The 22036-nt window shown below is 32.2% G+C and overlaps 1 protein-coding gene across 1 annotated transcript; it reads left to right on the plus strand.

Moving 5' to 3' along the window:
- Nucleotides 1-992: 992 nt before the first annotated feature.
- LOC144545040 (exopolygalacturonase-like) lies at nucleotides 993-3420 on the plus strand. The gene is made up of 5 exons (XM_078293592.1): nucleotides 993-1259; nucleotides 1655-1945; nucleotides 2302-2591; nucleotides 2706-2934; nucleotides 3050-3420. Exons 1-5 carry the CDS (start codon nucleotides 993-995, stop codon nucleotides 3335-3337), a joined length of 1365 nt encoding a protein of 454 aa, XP_078149718.1. The 3' UTR covers nucleotides 3338-3420.
- Nucleotides 3421-22036: the final 18616 nt, after the last annotated feature.

Below are 22036 nucleotides of genomic sequence, written 5' to 3' on the forward strand. Positions count from 1 at the left end.
GTATTTTCCCCTCTAAAATTCATATTAACATATTTATCCTTCTAAACTTAAAAAATTTACAAATTTGCTCATTTTTGTCTTTTCTATTAAAACTCATTTTAAATATATGAAGTATCCATTTTACTCTTCATTAAAATATAACAAACTAGTAATGTTTTAGAAAAATGTCAGTTTTCTCTACTACTAACGCTTACATAAGCATATATCTAAATGTCACTGTGTAAATATCAGAAGTATAGAAATGACCTATTTGCCCTCAAAAGCCGTCCAATTAGAATACTCATAATTTTTTTCTAAAACATGCTATGTACTATTTTTTGTTTTTTTAAAGAAGGGTAAAAAAATAGATACTTCATAAATTTAAAATGAGTTCTAATAGAATAAAATATTAAAATGTGTAAATTTGTGAGTTTTTGAAATTTAGAAGGGTAAATATTATAGATTTTAGAGGGGGGAATACGTAATTTTACTAGTTTTTGGGGGGTATATATGAAATTCTCCCTTTATCTAAGCAAATAACTGTTATGCTGTTTCCTGTTTTGGTACTATGAGAAGAGAGGCTAAAAGGCTAAAAAAACCTAAGAAGGTTTGGGTATAATCTGTAAAAGTTGCACCCAGTATTATTGTTTTTTTTTTATAAAACAATAATCAATGAAAATTGTAAAACTATATAAGAATAAACTGAAGTTGTAAATTCATTTTGAATAAGGTACATGCTAATTTTAGTTCAAACACCTTTTTTTTGGTCATCCATCAATCCATTGCTAATTGCACCGTTGAGTTTTTAAGTTGTTTGATTAATTAATACATAAATCACTTTTTGTGTTAATTTTTGTTTTCTAAAATTAGTTGACAGTTGTTGTTTTGAACAAAATCCAGCAAAAAAATGGCAAAAAAGTACATGGATTGTTCTGTCCTTCTAAATAAAGCTTTAGTTCCTATTGTATATAAATTCATATAATTATTAAAATGGATCGATAACGTGATCCATGATGGCTTCTTCAATGTTGTTCAAGATAGTTCTTATTAGTTTGTTGGTCGTGGCAACGGCTAAAAAACACGCACCAAAAGAACCAAAAGCACCGAAAGCACCGAAGAACGCACCACCAGCTCCGCCACCTGATGCCTCGACTGGCTCAAGTGACTCCAGTGCCTCAAATGCCTCATCAAATGCCTCAAGTGACTCAGCTGGCTCAAGTGTCTTTGATGTCACCAAGTACTCTGCATCGACTAGTGCAAGTGCCAGTGCAAACAGTAAGGTAATATGTTAGATTTATTTATATTAAATTTTACCATTACAATACATTTTTTTTAGAAATCATCTTAGTTTAATTGGATGGAATTTATTAGTGCAATTAAGAACTGTGGGCTTAATGCAGTGGCACGAGCTCTGTCTCTAGATGGAGAGGTCGCAGGTTTGATTCTCAAAATTAACATTTAAAAGATGCTGGAGCGTACCGGAAACATTTAATTAGAACGATAAAATAGTGAAATTACCTACGGAGCATAAGTCATGCTAAGAGAGTGCTTAGCCACACCAAAATTAAAAAAAAAAAAAGTTTTTATATAGTTCAGCCTCGATGGCAAATTTGTGTTTATAGCTAGCAGTTAGCAAAGAAACTTATACATAACCTATATTTTCACATTTTTGTAGGCCTTCGCAGATGCATTTAAAGCAGCGTGCGCATTCAAAGGACGATCGACTCTCTTGGTACCTTCAGGCACCTATCAGCTCGGTCCAGTTTTGTTTGCGGGTCCATGCATTGGGTCGCATATTACATTCGAATTCAAAGGAACGCTAGTGGCTCCACAAGACATGAAAGCCTTTCCAGGTGTTGCTTGGATCGAGTTTGATACTCTTCACGAGTTGGTCGTGGAAGGAGGTGGCATCATCGATGGCCAAGGTACCGCCACATGGGCTATGTCTGGCAAAAGAAAACCAATTGTAAGTCCTCATGTTGATCTCATTAACTATACATTAATTTTTTGGATGAGAATTTGCTGCTCTTCTTCCTGCTTTTCTTCATCCCAACCGCTCAAATACTTAATTTCAACAGTCAAGATTTGAGGTGTGCGGGTCGCTAAAGAGCAGCATATTCATATTCCAAAAGAGTAACATTAAAATCTGGATCGTGGATTCCTGCTTTTAGCAGCGAATTTGATTCCTGCTACCAACAGCCAGATTTTCATATTTAATCATTTTCAGAGAAAAATTGGACTCACTAAAATTTAAAAGGGTTAATTTGCAAAAATATAATTAATCTACATCATATTTCAATAATTCATCTAAATTACATGCAGAATATGCGTTTCATGAAGTGTTACAATGGAAAAATCACGGGCATCACATCTAAGGACAGCAAATTTTTCCATTTCGCTCTCCACAACACCCAAGGTCTCATTTTCGATAACATCAAAATCATTGCACCGTGGAACAGCAAAAACACCGATGGTATCCATCTCAGCATGTCCACTAATATTACCCTCAATAACATGAACATCGGCACAGGCGACGATTGCATCTCTATTGGCCAAGGCTCAAAAGATATTACTGTAACAGGCTGTAGTTGCGGTCCCGGTCATGGTATCAGGTATATAATGTGCACCTATATATAAACCATAACTAATAATACAAGGATGTATATATGGATTAATAATTTAATATATAACATACAAGAATAACATTGGTTTTGTTGAGCATGCAGTGTTGGAAGCTTGGGAAAAGTCCCGAATGAAGAGGATGTCGGAAACATTCATGTGAAAAACTGCACCATTGCACACACAACCAATGGACTTAGGATCAAGACTTGGCCCGGGGCACCGCCGAGCAAAGCTTATAACATAACTTTTGAGGATATTACCATGACCAATGTTTCCTTCCCTATCATCATTGACCAAAAATATTGTCCAAATTCAGAGTGCACCAGCAAAAATGTACATACATACATACTTTCTCTCTCTAACTTTTACATGACATGACTTACAAAGCTGGAGATCATATATATTAGTATTTATTTAACAAAAAAATTGGCAATTTGATACTGTGCAGCCATCTCAAGTGGTGCTGAGGGACATCCTATTTTGTCGTGTGAAAGGGACGTCAAACACTCCGGTTGCTGTGAAGTTAGACTGCAGTGAGAAGAATCCATGCCAGAATGTGCACCTACAAGATATCAACATACAAGCTTTGGAATCTGTTGCTGCCAAATTAAGCTCTGTTTGCTCTAATGTTCAAGGAGGCGTCAGGGGAACTCAACAACCCGATCCATGCCTTGGAGGCAGCGAAACTAAAGATACAAAGTCCACTGCTTCATCGCTAAATTTAAGCGATTTATGATTTTCAAACTGAGTTATACACTTATATATGCATGAACTCTCTGTGATAATGTTACATAATTTTAGTCCACCATCGAGTTAAATTCGATGCTTCTTAATTTTCAATTGTAAATGTACATGAAATTTTTGTAATTCTTGATTCTGAGACTTGTTGCAATTGGGAGCAGAATTATTAAGTGTTAAGTTGCTGGAAGAGCTTTTTGAGAAAATAATTAATAGAGGTCAAGTCTCTATTTCAAATTAACCGCAATTGGTTACATGGTGTGTTTGTTTCTGAGTGTGGAAACAACACATAGAGAAGAAAAAGGAAGAGTTAATAAGAAGGAAGAAGATTTTTAAAAACAAAATACAATCTAAACACTAAAGAGATGGTTTATTGATTCATACTGAAATCTGAACATGTAATATATATATCCCCTGAAAATGCATCATTAAAGAATAATAGCACAATTGATTCTTCATAATGAGAAAATGTATTGGTACAATGATACCAGGTTTACATTCAATCACAGGAAAAAGGATAGAAAAGGAAATCAATTATTATTACCCTCAATTTATACATAACAATCAAGCAAAGCAACAAGAACTCACAAAAGCAACATTCAGAGAAAAATGATCCATCATTTATAGTGTATGAATCAATCAACAAATTAGGGACAGCAAAATTTTGCAATTAAACAAATAATTCAACAATCAGTGCAAAAAGGGGTTCAATGTCCAGGCTTAATAGCACAATAATTAGAGATAACAACACCGAATTAATTAAATGGGCGTAGCGGGTCATGCTTAATTAATTAAGGATCGATGTCTTAATTTGTTAGTGTTGGAACTGGTTATTTAATTTTAATTAATAAACATTTAAAATTGAAATTCTTAATCAGTTTCATATTTAGTTTAAGGTTACAATTATTTTATAGGTTTAAATCTTTCACGTTGTTTAATTATACAATATTGTTTCCAAGATTTATTCATTTGTTTTCATGTTAGATGATAAGCATAAATTATATACACATTTGATCTAGATTTTATCATAAAAAGATCTTAAATATCTTGTATTTTTAATATAAAGTGATTTAAATACACCTAGAATCAAGCTACTGCGGTTGTTTGGCTTTTCGTTGCAGGAAATGATGAAAAATGGCGAAAATACCCTCCAGTGCGGATCAAGTCACCCGCAGTGCGGATCAGAGCAGTCGCACTGAGTACTTAGCCGCATTTCCAACATCCAAGCGCTGCGCAGGAAAAAGTCCGAGCCTAGTGCGGATGAACTTCCATCCGCAGTGCGGATGAGCCCAACCGCACTCAATACTTAGCCGATTTTCAGGACCTTCAGAGAAGCAGAATCCACCCGCAGTGCGGGTCAGCCATCCGCACTGCCATCCGCATTCAACTAATTCGCAGAAATTAAATAAGGAAACTTAGAGCCAATGCGGATGAAGACCACCCGCAGTGCGGATCGGCCATCCGCACTGGAGCCGCAGAAAAGCCAAATTTACATTATTTCAACACGGTTTCTATTTTTGGCACTTCATGGACGCGTTTTACAGCCAAATGTGGACAAGGCATCCTGAGAAATAATCCAGATATAGCACCCACTAACTCCACTTTCTAGGCTCTTAATTGGGCATGATCCTTGGCTATAAAAAAGGGGGTTCATTCTCTCCATAGGACACATCTCTTCCTCTTTCATTCTCTCTCTATACACAATACTTAGCGATAAATTCTGGAGAAAAGGAAAGCTTTCAAGCAAGGAGAAGAAGGGTTTCCTGAGCAAGAAGTCGGCAAGATAGAGGTTTTTGATTTGTCAAAGGGTGTAATTACTTCTTTTATTTCATTTCTTCTTACTTTGCCAATTTTTGTAATGGATCTCTCCATGAGGGAGTAGTTCTCTCTCTAGGGGTTTAGGTCAATGCATGAACTTGTTTAATTGTATCTTATTCGGTTATTTGTTTCTATTATGATTGTTTTATGGGATTTGATTGTTAATTTCTGTGATTTATTCTTTATGAATTTCATTAGTACTTGAATTAAAGTTCACCTGGTTAGGTTTATTGAATCAAAGTAGCTTGAAATCATGTTATATCATGTCTTTCCGCTTTAGTTTATTAAAATTCTAGCATTGGTCTAGGTAAGGAAAGTACTAATTGAAACCATAAACATACATCTTAGGATTTGGATTAGAAGCGACCGTACTTTGATATCCATAACCGGAACTATAGAAATTAAGGGTTAGGGTTTGGTGAAGAACGACCGTGAAGTCAAACCCCTACTTGGGACACCTTAGAACAAATATTGTGAATTACTTTGAATTATGTGTATTAAAAATCCCTCTAGGTAGTGACAGCCCTAGAAATCGAGGAACATTAATCCGTTCACCCAAAGTATTTGTATCAATATTTGTTCCAAAGGCTAACACAACCTAGGTTAGAAACCCCATCAAATCATACATGAATTCAAACAAATACCGAATAAATAGAGTTAGCAAGGGATTGTAGACCAAAGACCCCTAGATCTCCAAATCTTAAAAGCAAATCAATTCCTTTCTTTTACTTTTATTTACAATTATTGTTTCAAACTCTCTACTCGGGTATTGAACCCAAATTTAGGAATTGCTAGAACAAACCCCCCAATTTACTTTTATTGCTTTTTCTGAAATTTTATTAGTAAAGTTTAAACTAAGTTTTTATCGTACTCCCTGTGGTTCGATACCTAAAATACTACTTTGATAGAATTGTGCACTTGCAATTTAACTCAAACGTGTGTTAAAGGTTTAAAAAGTACATCTTTGTACTAAAACTTTGCACCATACCCTTTGGACGCATCATTAGACATTTAAACCATGTTTTAATTTTACTATTAATTAATTATGTTTAATAATTTATTAATCATTCTAAAAATCTGAGTTCTAACAAGTATTATTTTCAATTATATTATGAAATCACATTGATATATACTTAATTTTGTAGAAGCATGGAGAGGCGATAAATGGAGAGGCGATGGACATAATTTTACAGTTTTTAAATGGTATATTTGAAATTCTCCCAAATATATAATAAATTAAAATTTTTATGATTTATGAAGACATACTATTTCTGAGAAGATTTGTGAACTTCCTCCTAGTTTCTCTGAGGATGTTATGTAGAAATCGAATCATTCTCATTAGAAACAAATATGTACTACGAAATTTGGGCGGGATAAAGAGAAATATGCTTTGTGATTCGTGTGAAAATATTGTTGGAAGTATGGTACAGATTGTTTCCTCAATCCACGGATCGTTCAATTCAACCATGGATCAGTGACGTGTCCCGCTTTCGTTTTACGACAAAATTAATCCCGAATTTCAAATCTTCTCTCTCGTCTAAGAGAGAGAAACTTACATGTTTGATTAATATTTTTTATAAATGTAAATGTATTTTAGGATTCTCAATTTCTGTTCTTTTAGCTTTATATTTTGTTATTCACAAATTTAGAAAGAAAATACACAAATAATAGAAAGAACAGGGACCTAGTTGAAGTTGTTGTACTCTGACAGTTGGAGTCCGTTTTTTTTTTGTTTGGAAAATCCCAACTTGTATGTTCTAATTTTGATAATTGTGCTAAATTCAATTAGAACATAATTTCATGTTAATTTGAAGAATTAATAATCTTTCATAAACTAGTTCTTAATGCATTGTACCTATTTGATTTGATGAAACCAACACAACCAAAACCATATATATACCAGTACAAACAGTGAACATATATAGGAAAATGAATGTTGTGAAATGTTTTTAAATTTTGCGGATTATATGACAGATAAAATTTAACTAAAAAGAAAATATTACTTTTATTATCCAAATTTGGAAATGATCTCTTTATGTTTATATTTTTATTTCTCTTTACTGTTCAATCATAATTAACATATGATAGGGATTAAATCCGGGAGTCAATGAATTTAATTGTTTTTGGTGCTAATTTTAAAATTTATTTGTAATTCACATATGATAAAGATTAATTTTCATTAATTTTCATTGTTTGTAATATCTAGTTAGTTTTTTGTCATTTTCTTTTATCTCTTTTTTTTATTAATTTTTATTTTCTTTGTTTGTAATATATGATCAGCTGCCGTTCTCTCCTATCATTTTTTGTCCTTGTAGATTTATTTTCCTTTTTTCATTATTTGTGATATCTTAACTTAAGATTTATAAATCTTCTTTAGCAGATATATATATATATGACAGATACCAGTAGTTAGCAAAACCATATATACCAATACCTATTTCATTTTATTGTTGCATGTTGGTCAAAATTTTTTTTTGAGGAAAAATAAGGATCTAGTCCTTATTTGCTTTATTTATTATAAAATGGTTTCAACAAGAAACCAAGTACAAAAACTGAGTATTATTCAACATAGTTGAAAAAAAAAAAAATAAAATAAAAAAAAAAATAGCAAAACAGAAAATTGTCAAACAACAGAGTTTAAAATGTAAAATTTGCAAAACACTTCTTGTCAATGACCAGCAGTAACAGTGATGCCTTCTTCCACTTTGCATCATCCCTTGCTGCACTCTAAAATTAAAATTTCTTCTTCGCCAACTTCTATTCATCATTCCATCTTGTGACTGTTACTAGCTCCGACCCTTGTACCAGTAAAAGCGTTCCTCGTTGTGGTTGTCTGCATTCGTACCAGTAGATCCATCTACATTGTACCAGTAAGTCAATCTTCATTTTGGTTCTGTTTTCGTACCAGTAGGTCATTTCTCATACCAATAATTCATCTCTCATACTAATATGATGAAATTCCATAAGTAAATTCTGAAATCTCTAAGGTTGAAAATTCTTCCTCTTTCCTAACAGTGAAGATATGTCCACTGATCTTGAACCTCTGTAATTAATTCTCGCATCTCTTTCATTTGATCTCTAAAAATTCTGGTACATCGCTCTCTCCAACATATGAACATTGCCATTAGTAGTACCTCTTTAGATTTGGAATCCCTATTTTTACCCACAATCCAAAGGTGTGCTCTTTCTTCACTAAGAACTCTTTTCCAGTCTCTTGCCGGCAATTGGAATGTACCAGTAAGTGTTGAGTAAATGGACAATGTGAACGGGCATTCTGAGAATAGATGTGTAACTGATTCTTCGCTAGCTCGGCACAATACACACATACTAGGTAAACTCCATCCCCTTTTTTGTAGATTTTCTGCCGTCAAAATCTTTTCATGGTATGCCAACCATGCAAACACCTTGAATCTCGGAGGCACCTTCATTTTCCATACCTTGTGTATCCGAATTGTGCTTTCTGGTTCCCCTTTTAATCCCCGGTACATCGATTTTACCGAGAATTCTTTTGTAGTTGTTAATGACCATTCAACTTCATCTTGTGTTGCTGTTAAGAGAGGTTGGGTTCTAAGAATACCTTGTAGCTGTTGCAGCTCTGCCAGTAGTGTCCCTTGTTGTACCATCGTAGTTATGATACAGAGGTTTGAGAAATTTTGCTGAAACGCTTGCTGTACTGTCATGTCTTTATCGGCAGCTTCTTCATACAAAAGTGGAAATTTTATATAAAGAAAGCCAAGTCCCCAGTTATGCTCCCAAAATCTTGTTCTTGCTCCATTCCCCACTATTCTTATCATGAACTTCTCACATGCTTTTTGTGCTGTTTTTAGAGTGTGATTAAAAAATTTGCAATTAGGCAAATCACTTTGCCTTTCCCCACTATTCTATATAAATGTTGGTCAAAATTGAAATTTGCTCTGATATTGAATTTACATTAATAGAACATTTGCATTATAAATAAAATAACGACATCCATGCATATATATAATAAAGAGAGGGAGAAGCAAACCAATACTACACACATAGTTAATATTGCTAGAAAAAAATAGTTTCCATTTATAACAAGCAGGCAAATACAATACAATTAAGGATCGATGAAACATCAAGTTTTTATTACACAAATTAAATTAAATTAAATTAAATGCAGGATCTGCATAATTAATTACTCGTTCATAGTGTTAAGTATATTTTTTTAATTCAGTAACTTTTGCAGTCACAACGACACATCTTACCCTCGATCCTGCATTTACAATTATATTTGCAGCTTGGTAAGTGGTATTCTTGTAAACATTGTAGAGAACCCCATAGTTTGCACCTTTCCAGAGACCATTGTCCTGTTCTCAGTTCCGAAAAATATTTTGCAGCGCCATTTAATGTTGGACCTAATTAAATTTAATCGGTAAAAAAATAATAATTAATGATATCAAAATAGTACCATTTATTTAATTAAAAGGCATTAGGTAGATGTAATAATTAACAGCATATGTAATCAAACTAATTAGCAAAAAAAAGTACCGCAAGAGAGCAAAACGAGAACAAGAAAAAAAGCAATCTTCATCTTAATGACTTTGTTTTGTTTGTTTTGAACATATATAAAGTTAGAACAAATTATTTATAGTGTTCTCTTCATGTCCTCCTTTTTCTAAATAAAGATTTTTTTTTCTTTGTCACTTCTAGTCTATATATGCGCGTCTCCATAGATATTAATTAATTGCCAGATCAATATATAATTGTCAAACAAGAAGTTAAGCAAATTACTATTATTAAGAATTAAATTTTGTGGAGGTTTAGTTAAGACTATTTTTTCTATATTAGACGAGGTCTGTCTAATTACAGGATAAGATTGAAATATATATGAAGAAAACAATATTATTTTTGGCTTCTAAAAATGCATCTAAATAAATATAAGCTCATACAACTTGGAACAATTAATTAAAGAGGTAATGTACCGTTATCCATCTCAGAAATGTTGTGGATACATCTCAATCCTCTAACCCATCATAATTCGATGCCTCTCAAAATGCATCTCAACTTCTCAAGCATCCACCAGTAAAAGATAATTAAGCTTATTTATACATGCCCTTGAAAATTTATCATTTTAAAAAAAATATAAAGAATTAGAGGGTTGATTCGTGTATATATGCCCTTCAACTCAGTTCTGACTTATCATATATAAGCAAAACGGATTGCAAGGGTATTAAAGAAAAATAGTGCTGATTCGTAAATTAATTAACCACATGCCAGAAAAAGTTATGCACGTAGCAATTTGTGTTTTATTTTTGCAAGACTTGGAGGAGGTGGGGTAAAAGAGAGGAGCACGGAGTAAGAGAAAGGAAAAAGAAGAGGGAAGGGTGCATGGTGTCTCCAAATGGTCCAAATAATTTTTAATTTTAATGATGAGTTGGACGTCTATGTGGCATTGTATTAGTAGTTTGGATGAAAATTTTAACATAGTGACTTAATTGGAACAAATATAAAATTCAGTGATCGCTGAGGGGCAAATCAAAGTTGAGTGACCAATTCGTGACAAATTGCAAAGTTTAGTGACCTCTAACGAAATTTACCCTATTCTTTAATTAAATATAAGGGGAGATTTATGTGTATCACTGACAAGATGAAGTCAGGTTGGTACTATATATGCTGAATGGCCTGATAAATATATATAACGGATTGTGTGTCAATATTCCGATATATTTTTGGATATATAGTTGAGAAAAATAACCATAATTTTATTATTTTTCTTATAAAATTAACTTATTTCACGGTCTGAATAATAAAATAACAATAACTTTAGAGCTATCCAACCTTAAAAAAAAAAAAAATTGTCCGCAATTTTTATTTTTTGAGTAATTAAAGGTTGGAGAAGCCACTCAACTATTTAATACTTTGTTATTACAATAAATGATTTCTTCTATGTCGATTTCAAAATCATGGCCTCTCACATAGATACCATGTGCCTTTGCCACTAGACCAGTGTTGTACGCAAAATCTTGACTCGTCATTAGGATGATCAAGGTCAATGATTTTAATTTGTTGTTTTTATGCCGAACCAATGATTTTTAAAATTAAGTTGAAAGACATCCTTGACAAAATTGTGTAAATATAATTAGTTTCATTCCAACTTGTATAACTTTTTAACTAAACTTGAGAGTTTTTATCATTAAGAAAAAAATAAACCGATATTAAATTGTTTCACAAATACTAGTTTTTTTTATTACAAATAGATATCAACAAAACTATATACACTTATAATAAATAAAATTTGTATTTTGCACTAACCAATTAAATGAAATTATCTCAACTGTTGAATTAATTAAACACAAATTAATTATCTACTATAATATTAATTGTTGACAGTTGTTACGTACTTAATTTCTTTCATTATTGTTGAGGCACATAAAAAAAAGAGAACTTGTTTGATACTAGAATTTGCAAATATATAACTAAGAAATTAAGAGGCATATCTAATGGTACTTTTCATGCACCATGGACCAAACTACAGTAGTGCTCTAGAGATCTATAAACCAAAAAAAAAAAAAATCAAACCTAAACTCTAGTAGCTAGTCAGAATGGATATTTTAAGTCTGATATTATTTCTAATCTCAAAATATCAAAACCTAAACTCTAAAGCTTTCGAGATTAGTTGGACCTTTTTAAAAAAAAAAAAAAAAAAAAGTGGAAACATCACTGATTTCTATAAAAATAGAAACTCCATACATTGTTTATCAGTACCAACTGTTAATTAACGGATAAAACTTACAAATTACTCTGTTAATCTTCGTGCGGAAGCAGATCTTGCGAGCGTAGCAGTATCACTGATTCTGCAAGGAATCACAAGCCGAAGCCGGAAGCCCTACTTTTTCTACGACCTAAGACCTTCAAGTATTAACAGAGTGCTTCTTGGTGTTTTTTTTTGTATTATGAAAATAGTGGTTATGTTATTTCTGTTAAGTAACACACAGAGAGAGAGAGAGAGATGGATTGGATTTATATAAAAACCAATGCACCTCTTCATAATGGATCAGCACCTTTTCATAACGGATCAACACCTTTTCATAACGGGTCAGGTTTTAGATTCGGATATCCCATAACGGGTGTACCAATTAATAAATCCAACACCAACAAAGTAGTACCACATACGAAAATGATCACCTACTGGTATTGAGAAATGCCACTAAAACGTAAAAAAAACAAACAACAAAAACTGATACATCCAAATAATCTCCAAAACATATATAACATCACATATGTAAAACAAAAACTAACATATATACCTATTATGAGATTAGTTGGACTTATTTGGCAATTTGACACTAAGATATATATACTAACCGATTCTTACGACGTCTAAAACCGTTAGAGAATGACCACATCTCCAACGAACCAACCTCCAGTCGACAATGATTTTCTTTTCGATCTCCCATATATTAATTTTTGATGTTGCCTTGACTGCCGCAACCCTTCATGAGACACTTAGAACTGTCCCATCCGTCTTGCAATGTTTCTTCCGATAGATTTTCTCACTAAGGAGTCGGTCGCATATATATATATATATATATATATATAGAGTATGGCTAACGCGCTTCCTCTAGCATATGGGCCGAAATGCTTCCGGTAGAAATTGGAAATTTCAAAATCCCAAAAGTCGATCTGAACCGTTCATCTCCTTCTCCATATTAATATCTGCTTGGAGACCAAATTTTACATTTTTCTGAAATTTTTTACTATTTATTAAGCCACTTTGAAAATCGCTGATCCAACGGTGGCTTAACAAAACAGTAAAACCATTGGATCAGTGATTTTCAAAGTGGCTTAATAAATAGTAAAAAATTTCAGAAAAATGTAAAATTTGGTCTCCAAGCAGATATTAATATGGAGAAGAAGATGAACGGTTCAGATCGACTTTTTGGATTTTGAAATTTCAAATTTCCACTGGAAGCATTTCGGCCCATATGCTAGAGGAAGCGCGTTAGCCGTACTCTATATATATATATATATATATATATATATAGAGAGAGAGAGAGAGAGAGAGAGAGAGAGAGATGGGCTATGGTGCATTGCAATGCATGAACCCCCTTATGCATTGCACTATAATTACGGATTTAAAGTCCAAACGACCGATCTGAACCGTTAGATGTTTAATCCATATTGAAATGTGATCGGAGACCAAATTTTACATTTTTTGGAATTTTTTTACTATTTATTAAGTATTTTTGAAAATTGCTGTTTTGCTGTGAACAGTAAAAACAGTAAAATTTTCTGGACCATCAGATCAGTGACTTTCAAAATTGCTTAATAAATAGTAAAAAAATTCCAAAAAATGTAAAATTTGGTCTCCAAGCACATTTCAATATGGATTAAACATCTAACGGTTCAGATCGGTCGTTTGGACTTTAAATCCGTAATAATAGTGCAATGCATAAGGGGTTCATGCATTGCAATGCACCATAGCCCATCTCTCTCTCTCTCTATATATATATATATATTATCTAGCATCATCTTCTCTTGCCCTCTCAACATCTCCACAGTTATGGACCACTATCAGATAAAAGAGACCAACAAAGATATGGCCTTCAACTGCTCGATCGATCATCTAGTTCGAAGACAACCGATCGAGTTCATGAATTGATATTAACGTGAACAAACTCTCATATAGCCAGGGACAGATCTATATGTATTAAAAACCGGTGCTAAGTCATGCATCTCTATAATTTTTTAATTTCCATTATGTATATTGAAATTTAATTGATTTTTTTTTTAACTATTTATATAGTCCAGCTCCCATATATAATCTATCATATATTGTGCATTTTTAAGTTTCAGCCTCTCTATCGAGATTAATTATGTTTAATAATTTATTAATCATTCTATATAAAAATCTGAGTTCTGACAAGTATTATTTTCAATTATATTATGAAATCACATTGATATATACTTAATTTTGTAGAAGCATGGATAGGCGATGGACATAATTTTACAGTTTTTAAGTGGTATATTTGAAATTCTCCCAAATATATAATAAATTAAATTTTTTATGATTTATGAAGATATACTATTTCTGAGAAGATTTGTGAAATTCCTCCCAATTTTTCTGAGGATGTTATATATGTAGAAATCGAATCATTCTCATTAGAAACAAATATGTACTACGAAATTTGGGCAGGATAAAGAGAAATATGCTTTGAGATTCGTGTGAAAATATTATTGGAAGAATGGTACAGATTGTTTCCTCAATCCACGGATCGCTCAATCCAACCACGGATCAGTGACGTGTCCCACTTTCGTTTTACGACAAATTAATCCCGAATTTCAAATCTTCTCTCTCTCCCTATTCGATGAAATGTCTAAGAGAGAGAAACTTACCTGTTTGATTAATATTTTTTGTAAATGTAAATGTATTTTAGGATTCTCAATTTTTGTTCTTTTAGCTTATATATTTTGTTATTCACAAATTTAGAAAGAAAATACACAAATAATAGAAAGAAGAGGGACCTAGTTGAAGTTGTTGTACTCTGACAGTTGGAGTCCTTTTTTTTTTGGTTTGGAAAATCCCAACTTGTATGTTCTAATTTTGATAATTGTGCCAAATTCAATTAGAACATAATTTCATGTTAATTTGAAGAATTAATAATCTTTCATAAACTAGTTCTTAATGCATTGTACCTATTTGATTTGATGAAACCAACACTACCAAAACCATATATACCAGTACAAATAGTGAACATATATAGGAAAATGATTGTTGTGAAATGTTTTTAAATTTTGCGGATTATATGACAGATAAAATTTAACTAAAAAGAAAATATTACTTTTATTATCCAAATTTGGAAATGATCTCTTTATGTTTATATTTTTATTTCTCTTTACTGTTCAATCATAATTAACATATGATAGGGATTAAATCCGGGAGTCAATGAATTTAATTGTTTTTGGTGCTAATTTTAAAATTTATTTGTAATTCACATATGATAAAGATTAATTTTCATTGTTTGTAATATCTAGTTAGTTTTTTGTCATTTTCTTTTATCTCTTTTTTTTTATTAATTTTTATTTTCTTTGTTTGTAATATATGATCAGCTGCCGTTCTCTCCTATCATTCTTTGTCCTTGTAGATTTATTTTCCTTTTTTCATTATTTGTGATAACTTAAGATTTATAAATCTCCTTTAGCAGATATATATATGACAGATAGCAGTAGCTAGCAAAACCATATATACCAATACTACCTATTTCATTTTATTGTTGCATGTTGGTCAAAATTGAAATTTGCTCTGATATTGAATTTACATGAATAGAACATTTGCATTATAAATAAAATAACGACATCCATGCATATATATAATAGAGAGAGAGAGAAGCAAACCAATACTACACACATAGTTAATATTGCTAGAAAAAAATAGTTTCCATTTATGACAAGCAGGCAAATACAATACAATTAAGGATCGATAAAACATCAAGTTTTTATTACACAAATTAAATTAAATTAAATTAAATGCAGGATCTGCATAATTAATTACTCGTTCATAGTGTTAAATATATTTTTTTAATTCAGTAACTTTTGCAGTCACAATTACATATCTTACCCTTGATCCTGCATTTGCAATTATATTTGCAGCTTGGTAAGTGGTATTCTCGTAAACATTGTAGAGAACCCCATAGTGTGCACCTTTCCAGAGACCATTTTCATGTTCCCAGTTCCGCAAAATATTTTGCAGCGCCATTTAATGTTGGACCTAATTAAATTTAATCGGTAAAAAAATAATAATTAATGATATCAAAATAGTACCATTTAGTTAATTAAAAAGCATTAGCTAGATGTAATAATTAACAACATATGAAATCAAACTAATTAGCAAAAAAAAGTACCGCAAGAGAGCAAAACGAGAACAAGTAAAAAAGCAATCTTCATCTTAATGACTTTGTTTTGTTTGTTTTGAACATATATAAAGTTAGAACAAATTATTTATAGTGTTCTCTTCATGTTCTCCGTTTTCTATATAAAGATTATTTTGCTTTGTCACTTCCAGTCTATATATGCGCGTCTCCGTAGATATTCATTAGTTGCCAGATCAATATATAATTGTCAAACATGAAGTTAAGCAAATTACTATTATTAAGAATTAAATTTTGTGGAGGTTTATTTAAGAATATTTTTTTCTATATTAGACGAGGTCTGTCTAATTACATGATAAGATTGAAATATGTAGCTAGGCTTCTTCCGGAAAATTAAGAATTATTATCGAAAACGATATTATTTTTGGCTTCTAAAAATGCATCTAAATAAATATAAGCTCATACGTACAACTTGGAACAATTAATTGAAGAGGTGATGAACCGTTATCCATCTCAGAAATCACTAGTACAGAATAACAAATTAACCACGGTCAAAAATTAAAATTACTCACAGATTCTCTACCGTGAGTAATGTGAATGTTTCTAAAAGTGAAGGTTTATAACCACGGTTACTGAACCGTGACAAGATTAGCACTCCAATCTGATTACCCACGGATTAGCATTTCATTTCACTTTTTAGCCACACCCTTTATCCACGGTTAACTCATTTCACCTTTTAGCCACACCCTTTCGCCAACCTAATTGGCATTTCATTTCACCCTTTAACATGCAGTATTTATAATAGTATTTAATTTGTCAATGTCAGTATATTTATATATATATCCAACCTAAAACAAAACAAAACAAAAATTGTCCGCAATTTTTGTTTTTTTGAGTAATTAAAGGTTGGAGAAGCCACTCAACTATTTAATACTTTGTTATTACAACAAATGATTTCTTCTATGCGGATTTTAAAATCATGACCTCTCACATAGATACCATGTGTCTTTGCCACTAGACCAAAGTTGTACACAAAATCTTGACTCGTCAGTAGGATGATCAAGGTCAATGATTTTAATTTGTTGTTTTTATGCCGAACCGATGATTTTTAAAATTAAGTTGAAAGACATCCTTGACAAAATTGCATAAATATAATTAGTTTCATTCTAACTTGTATAACTTTTTAACTAAACTTGAGATTTTTTATCATTGAGAAAAAAATAAACTGATATTACATTGTTTCACAAATACTAGTTTTTTTTATTACAAATAGATATCAACAAAACTATATACACTTATAATAAATAAAATCTGTATTTTTATGTTTGCATTTTGCACTAACCAATTAAATGAAATTATCTCAACTGTTGAATTAATTAAACACAAATTAATTATCTACTATAATATTAATTGTTGACAGTTGTTACGTACTTAATTTCTTTCATTATTGTTGATCGAGGCACATAAAAAAAGAGAACTTGTTTGATACTAGCAATTTTGCAAAGATATATAACTAAGAAATTAAGAGGCATATCTAATGGTACTTTTCATGCATCATGGACCAAACTATAGTAGTGCTCTAGAGATCTATAAACCAAAAAAAAAAAAAAAATCAAACCAAAACTCTAGTAGCTAGTCAGAATGCATATTTTGAGTTTGATATTATCTCTAATCTCAAAATATCAAAACCTAAACTCTAAAGATTTCGAGATTAGTTGGACCTTTTTTTTTAAAAAAAAAAAGTGGAAACATCACTGATTTCTATTAAAATGAAAACTCCATACATTATTTATCGGTACCAACAGACTAGTACCACATACAAAAATAATCACCTACTGGTATTGAGAAATGCAACTAAAACATCAAAAAACAAACAACAAAAACTGATACATCCAAACTATCTCCAAAACATATATAACATCACATATGTAAAACAAAAACTAACATATATACCTATTATGAGATTAGTTGAACTTATTTGACAATTTGACACTAAGATATATATACTAACCGATTCTTATGACGTCTAAAACCGTTAGAGAATGACCACATCTCCAACGAACCAACCTCCAGTCGGCAATGATTTTCTTTTCAATCTCCCATATATTAATTTTTGATGCTGCCTTGACTGCCGCAACCCTTCATGAGACACTTAGAACTGTCCCATCCGTCTTGCAATGTTTCTTCCGATAGATTTTCTCACTAAGGATTTGGTCGCAAACATATATATATTATCTAGCGAGTTAGGCTGGGTTGCTATGGATAGCATAGTGGCCTCCCGTGCTACGGCTCAATATTCAAATTTTCAAAATCCAAACGGTCGATTCGAACCGTTCATCTTATTCTCCATATTAATATCTGCTTGGAGACCAAATTTTATAATTTTATGAATTTTTTTACTATTTATTAAGCCACTTTGAAAATCGCTAATCCAACGGTTTTATTGTTTTGTGCAGCCACCGTTGGATCAACAATTTTGTAAAATACTTAATAAATAGTAAAAAAATTCAGAAAAATGTAAAATTTGGTCTCCAAGCAGATATTAATATGGAGAATAAGATGAACGGTTCGGATCGACCATTTGGATTTTGAAAACTCGAATATTGAGCCGTAGAATAGAGGCCTCTATGCTATCCATAGCACCCCAACCTAACTCTTATCTAGCATCATCTTCTCTTGCCCTCTCAACATCTCCACAGTTATGAACCACTATCAGATAAAAGAGACCAACAAAAATATGGCCTTCCACTGCTCGATCGATCGTCTAGTTCGAAGACAACCGATCGAGTTCAATTGATATTGACGTGAACAAACTCTCATATAGCCAGGGACAAATCTATATGTATTGAAAACCGGTGCTAAGTCATGCATCTATATGTATTGAAAACCGATGCTAATACGTTCAATGATTATATTAGTCAAGTAAAAAAAGAGCAGTGACATACCGAAAAGACCAAAATTTTTATTTATAAAAAATTAATTAAATAAATATCGATAATGGAGAACGAATCTGAGTTTTTTCGAGATACAGAGAAAACATGATAGTTATAACGTCCAGATCTATTACGGTCAAAATTAACGATAAACCAATTACCACAGTTATTAATTAAAAAAAATACTGGACGCGTGATTGTTAATCACATCCAGCCACTTCAAATGCAGCCATGTATATATTTCATTCAAATTGTTGGGTCATGAATACATTGCTGGACGTGATTAACAATCACGTCCAGCAATTTTTTTGTTTTTTTTTTGTTTTTGTAGTTAATTAGTGTAAGTGCGGAGAGTTACTGTTAATCCTGGCCGTGATAGTCTATAACGTCCAGATGGCGTTATAAATTATCACGTTTTCCCTATATCTCGAAAAAAACTCAGATTTTTTTTTCATTGTCGATATTTATTTAATTAATTTTCTATTAATAAAAATTTCGGCCGGAAAGACGGCAAAGGGGAGCAAGTAGAAGAGATGTCATCAAAGCGATCTTCATCTTTCTTTATTAAAAAAATTGAACGGATGAGTTTGTGAATTTTAACTGTTTGGTTGACACAAAAAAGACCTATTTATAATTAATGTTCTCTTGATTGATCCATCCTTTTTCCCAGTAAAGTTTCCCTGCCATGAATTAATATAGGTACTTCCCATGCATCTCTGTTAAGGGGAATAAATCTGGTGTATTTATTCCAATGGAATAACATAAACCTGTTATTCCGATCACAACGGTTGATCTTCGTTGACATTCGTGCATGAAAAAACTCATTGAGATTGGCGCATAAAAATATTTGAACGGTTAAAACTGAAATAATAGAGTTGGAATTTAAGAATAACAGGTTCCTGTTATTCCATTGGAATAACACCAGATTTATCTTCCTGTTTAGGAGTTGTGAAGCCTGTGATGACACAATTTTAGAAAAGTTAGAGAACTACATACCAAATACGGTTGGAAACTAGAGGCCGATGTTAACCTTCCCCCTGATATATATATATATATATTGTCAGAAGTATATATCAATTCTTATTCTCCCATTTTAACAACTTCGACGACCAACAGAAGGAATATAATTAATATAGATCGATAATGAAGAAATCCGTGCTGCAGCTTGCTCTCTTCCTCCTGCTATCACAGCCTCTCCTGTCCCTGGCCCACGGCTTCTCTTCCTCATACTGCAAACACACCACCTACCCGCAAATCTGCTTGTCAGCCATGAATGCATTCAGAGCCACACACTTTGCAAACCTTAATGCAGAGGCGGTTCTAAAGATGCACCTAGGCGCAATTAGCCACCGCAGCGTATCGGCATCTAGGACAGCCAAGAAACTGATGCGGCGTGCGAAGCCAAGCACGCGGGTGGCACTGAAGCACTGTGCAGAGCTGTATCGCGGAAAGATAGACATGGTGGGGGAATCGTTGCGGGAACTGCACTCCAAGGACTCGCAGACAAAGCAAATGTTGCGTATCATGGTACAAATGCTCCGACAATCGGCACAGGAGTGCGATCTCCAGTTCCAACACTCCGGCATCTCTAACCCCCTCATCCGCTTCAACCGTTCAATCTTCAAACTTGCCATCAACTGCAATGACCTCAACAACATGATGACCTAATAAACCAAAATTTACAATTAAATTACATTTCTTGCATGTGTATATCTGAATGTACTTGCTGGCTAAAGGCTGTAAAAATTTTCCTGTCTGTGTAAACTTTATTATTCAACTTGTTAATTTATTATTCCCTTTAGTTTCATTTGGTTCGATAAGAGTTCAGTTTTTTTATAGTACTGATAATATACAGTGCAAATCAATTAATTTTCGGTGAGAGACAAAGCCGGACATGTCTTTTTCAACCAAATATATAAAAAAAAAAATCAAAATTCAGGGAGAATGTGGCCTGGTACGCCCCTGAATATACTGTTGGCTCATCAAGAATTTTTCAAGAAAATTAATTATATATTACAATACGTTTTAAAAAAAGTTATTGGGTTGAAGGTCAAACAATTAATTACGTCTTATCTAAAGAATAAACAATCAAATACTTACACCTCGAGATAGGGAAAACAATTCTCAACCTTAATTCTAAGAATTGTCTTATGCCAAATCTAAATTATAAAACATAAATCTGAAGTGTAGAACAAAATACCTTATTCCATAACATTTAACATTTGTTATAGAATAACCAAATAACATTTAACATTTGTTGTATAGTCGTGGAAATAGGTCTTTTAAGACAATAAGACTTAGCTATTGGGAATAGATCTTCCTTAATGAATATCTCCTCTCTTTTTTTCTTTGACATGGAAGATGAAGAGAAGACACACAAATATGTATTTTATTTCAAAGAGTAAGCAGACCAACATATTTATACTACTTTATATTCAATTTTAAAATTCTAGTGTTATTTTTCTTATTTTTGGACGGATCAATATTTTCATGCATGTATATTTATGATGAGGAGGGTTCAAATGCACCATAATTTTTGTACTCTAATATGCTCCATATCTTTTATCTCTGTTTTCAAAGTCTAAATAGTCGATTCAAACCGCTCAACATAATCTTCATAATAAAATATGCTTGGAGATCAGATTTTATATTTTTTTAGAATTTTTTTTAGATATATACAAAATCACTGTTTTAAGAAGATTCTGGACCATCCAGTAAAGTGATATTGTACCTATGTAAAAAGATAGTAAAAAAATTCTAAAATTTGGTCTCTCAGAATATTTTATTATGAAGATTATGTTGAGCGGTTCGGATCGACTGTTAGGACTTTAAAAACAGAGATAAAGGATTGGAGCACAAAGTTATGGTGCATTTGAACCCTCCTCATTTATGATATATATATATAGAGAGAGAGAGATGGGCTATGGTGCATTGCAATGCATGAACCCCCTTATGCATTGCACTATAATCACGGATTTAAAGTCCAAACGACCGATCCGAACCGTTAGATGTTTAATCCATATTGAAATGTGCTTGGAGACCAAATTTTACATTTTTTGGAATTTTTTTACTATTTATTAAGCATTTTTGAAAATTGCTATTTTGCTGTAAACA

This window comes from Carex rostrata, chromosome 27, assembly GCF_964058835.1.
Source record: "Carex rostrata chromosome 27, lpCarRost1.2, whole genome shotgun sequence".
Lineage (NCBI taxonomy): Eukaryota > Viridiplantae > Streptophyta > Magnoliopsida > Poales > Cyperaceae > Carex > Carex rostrata.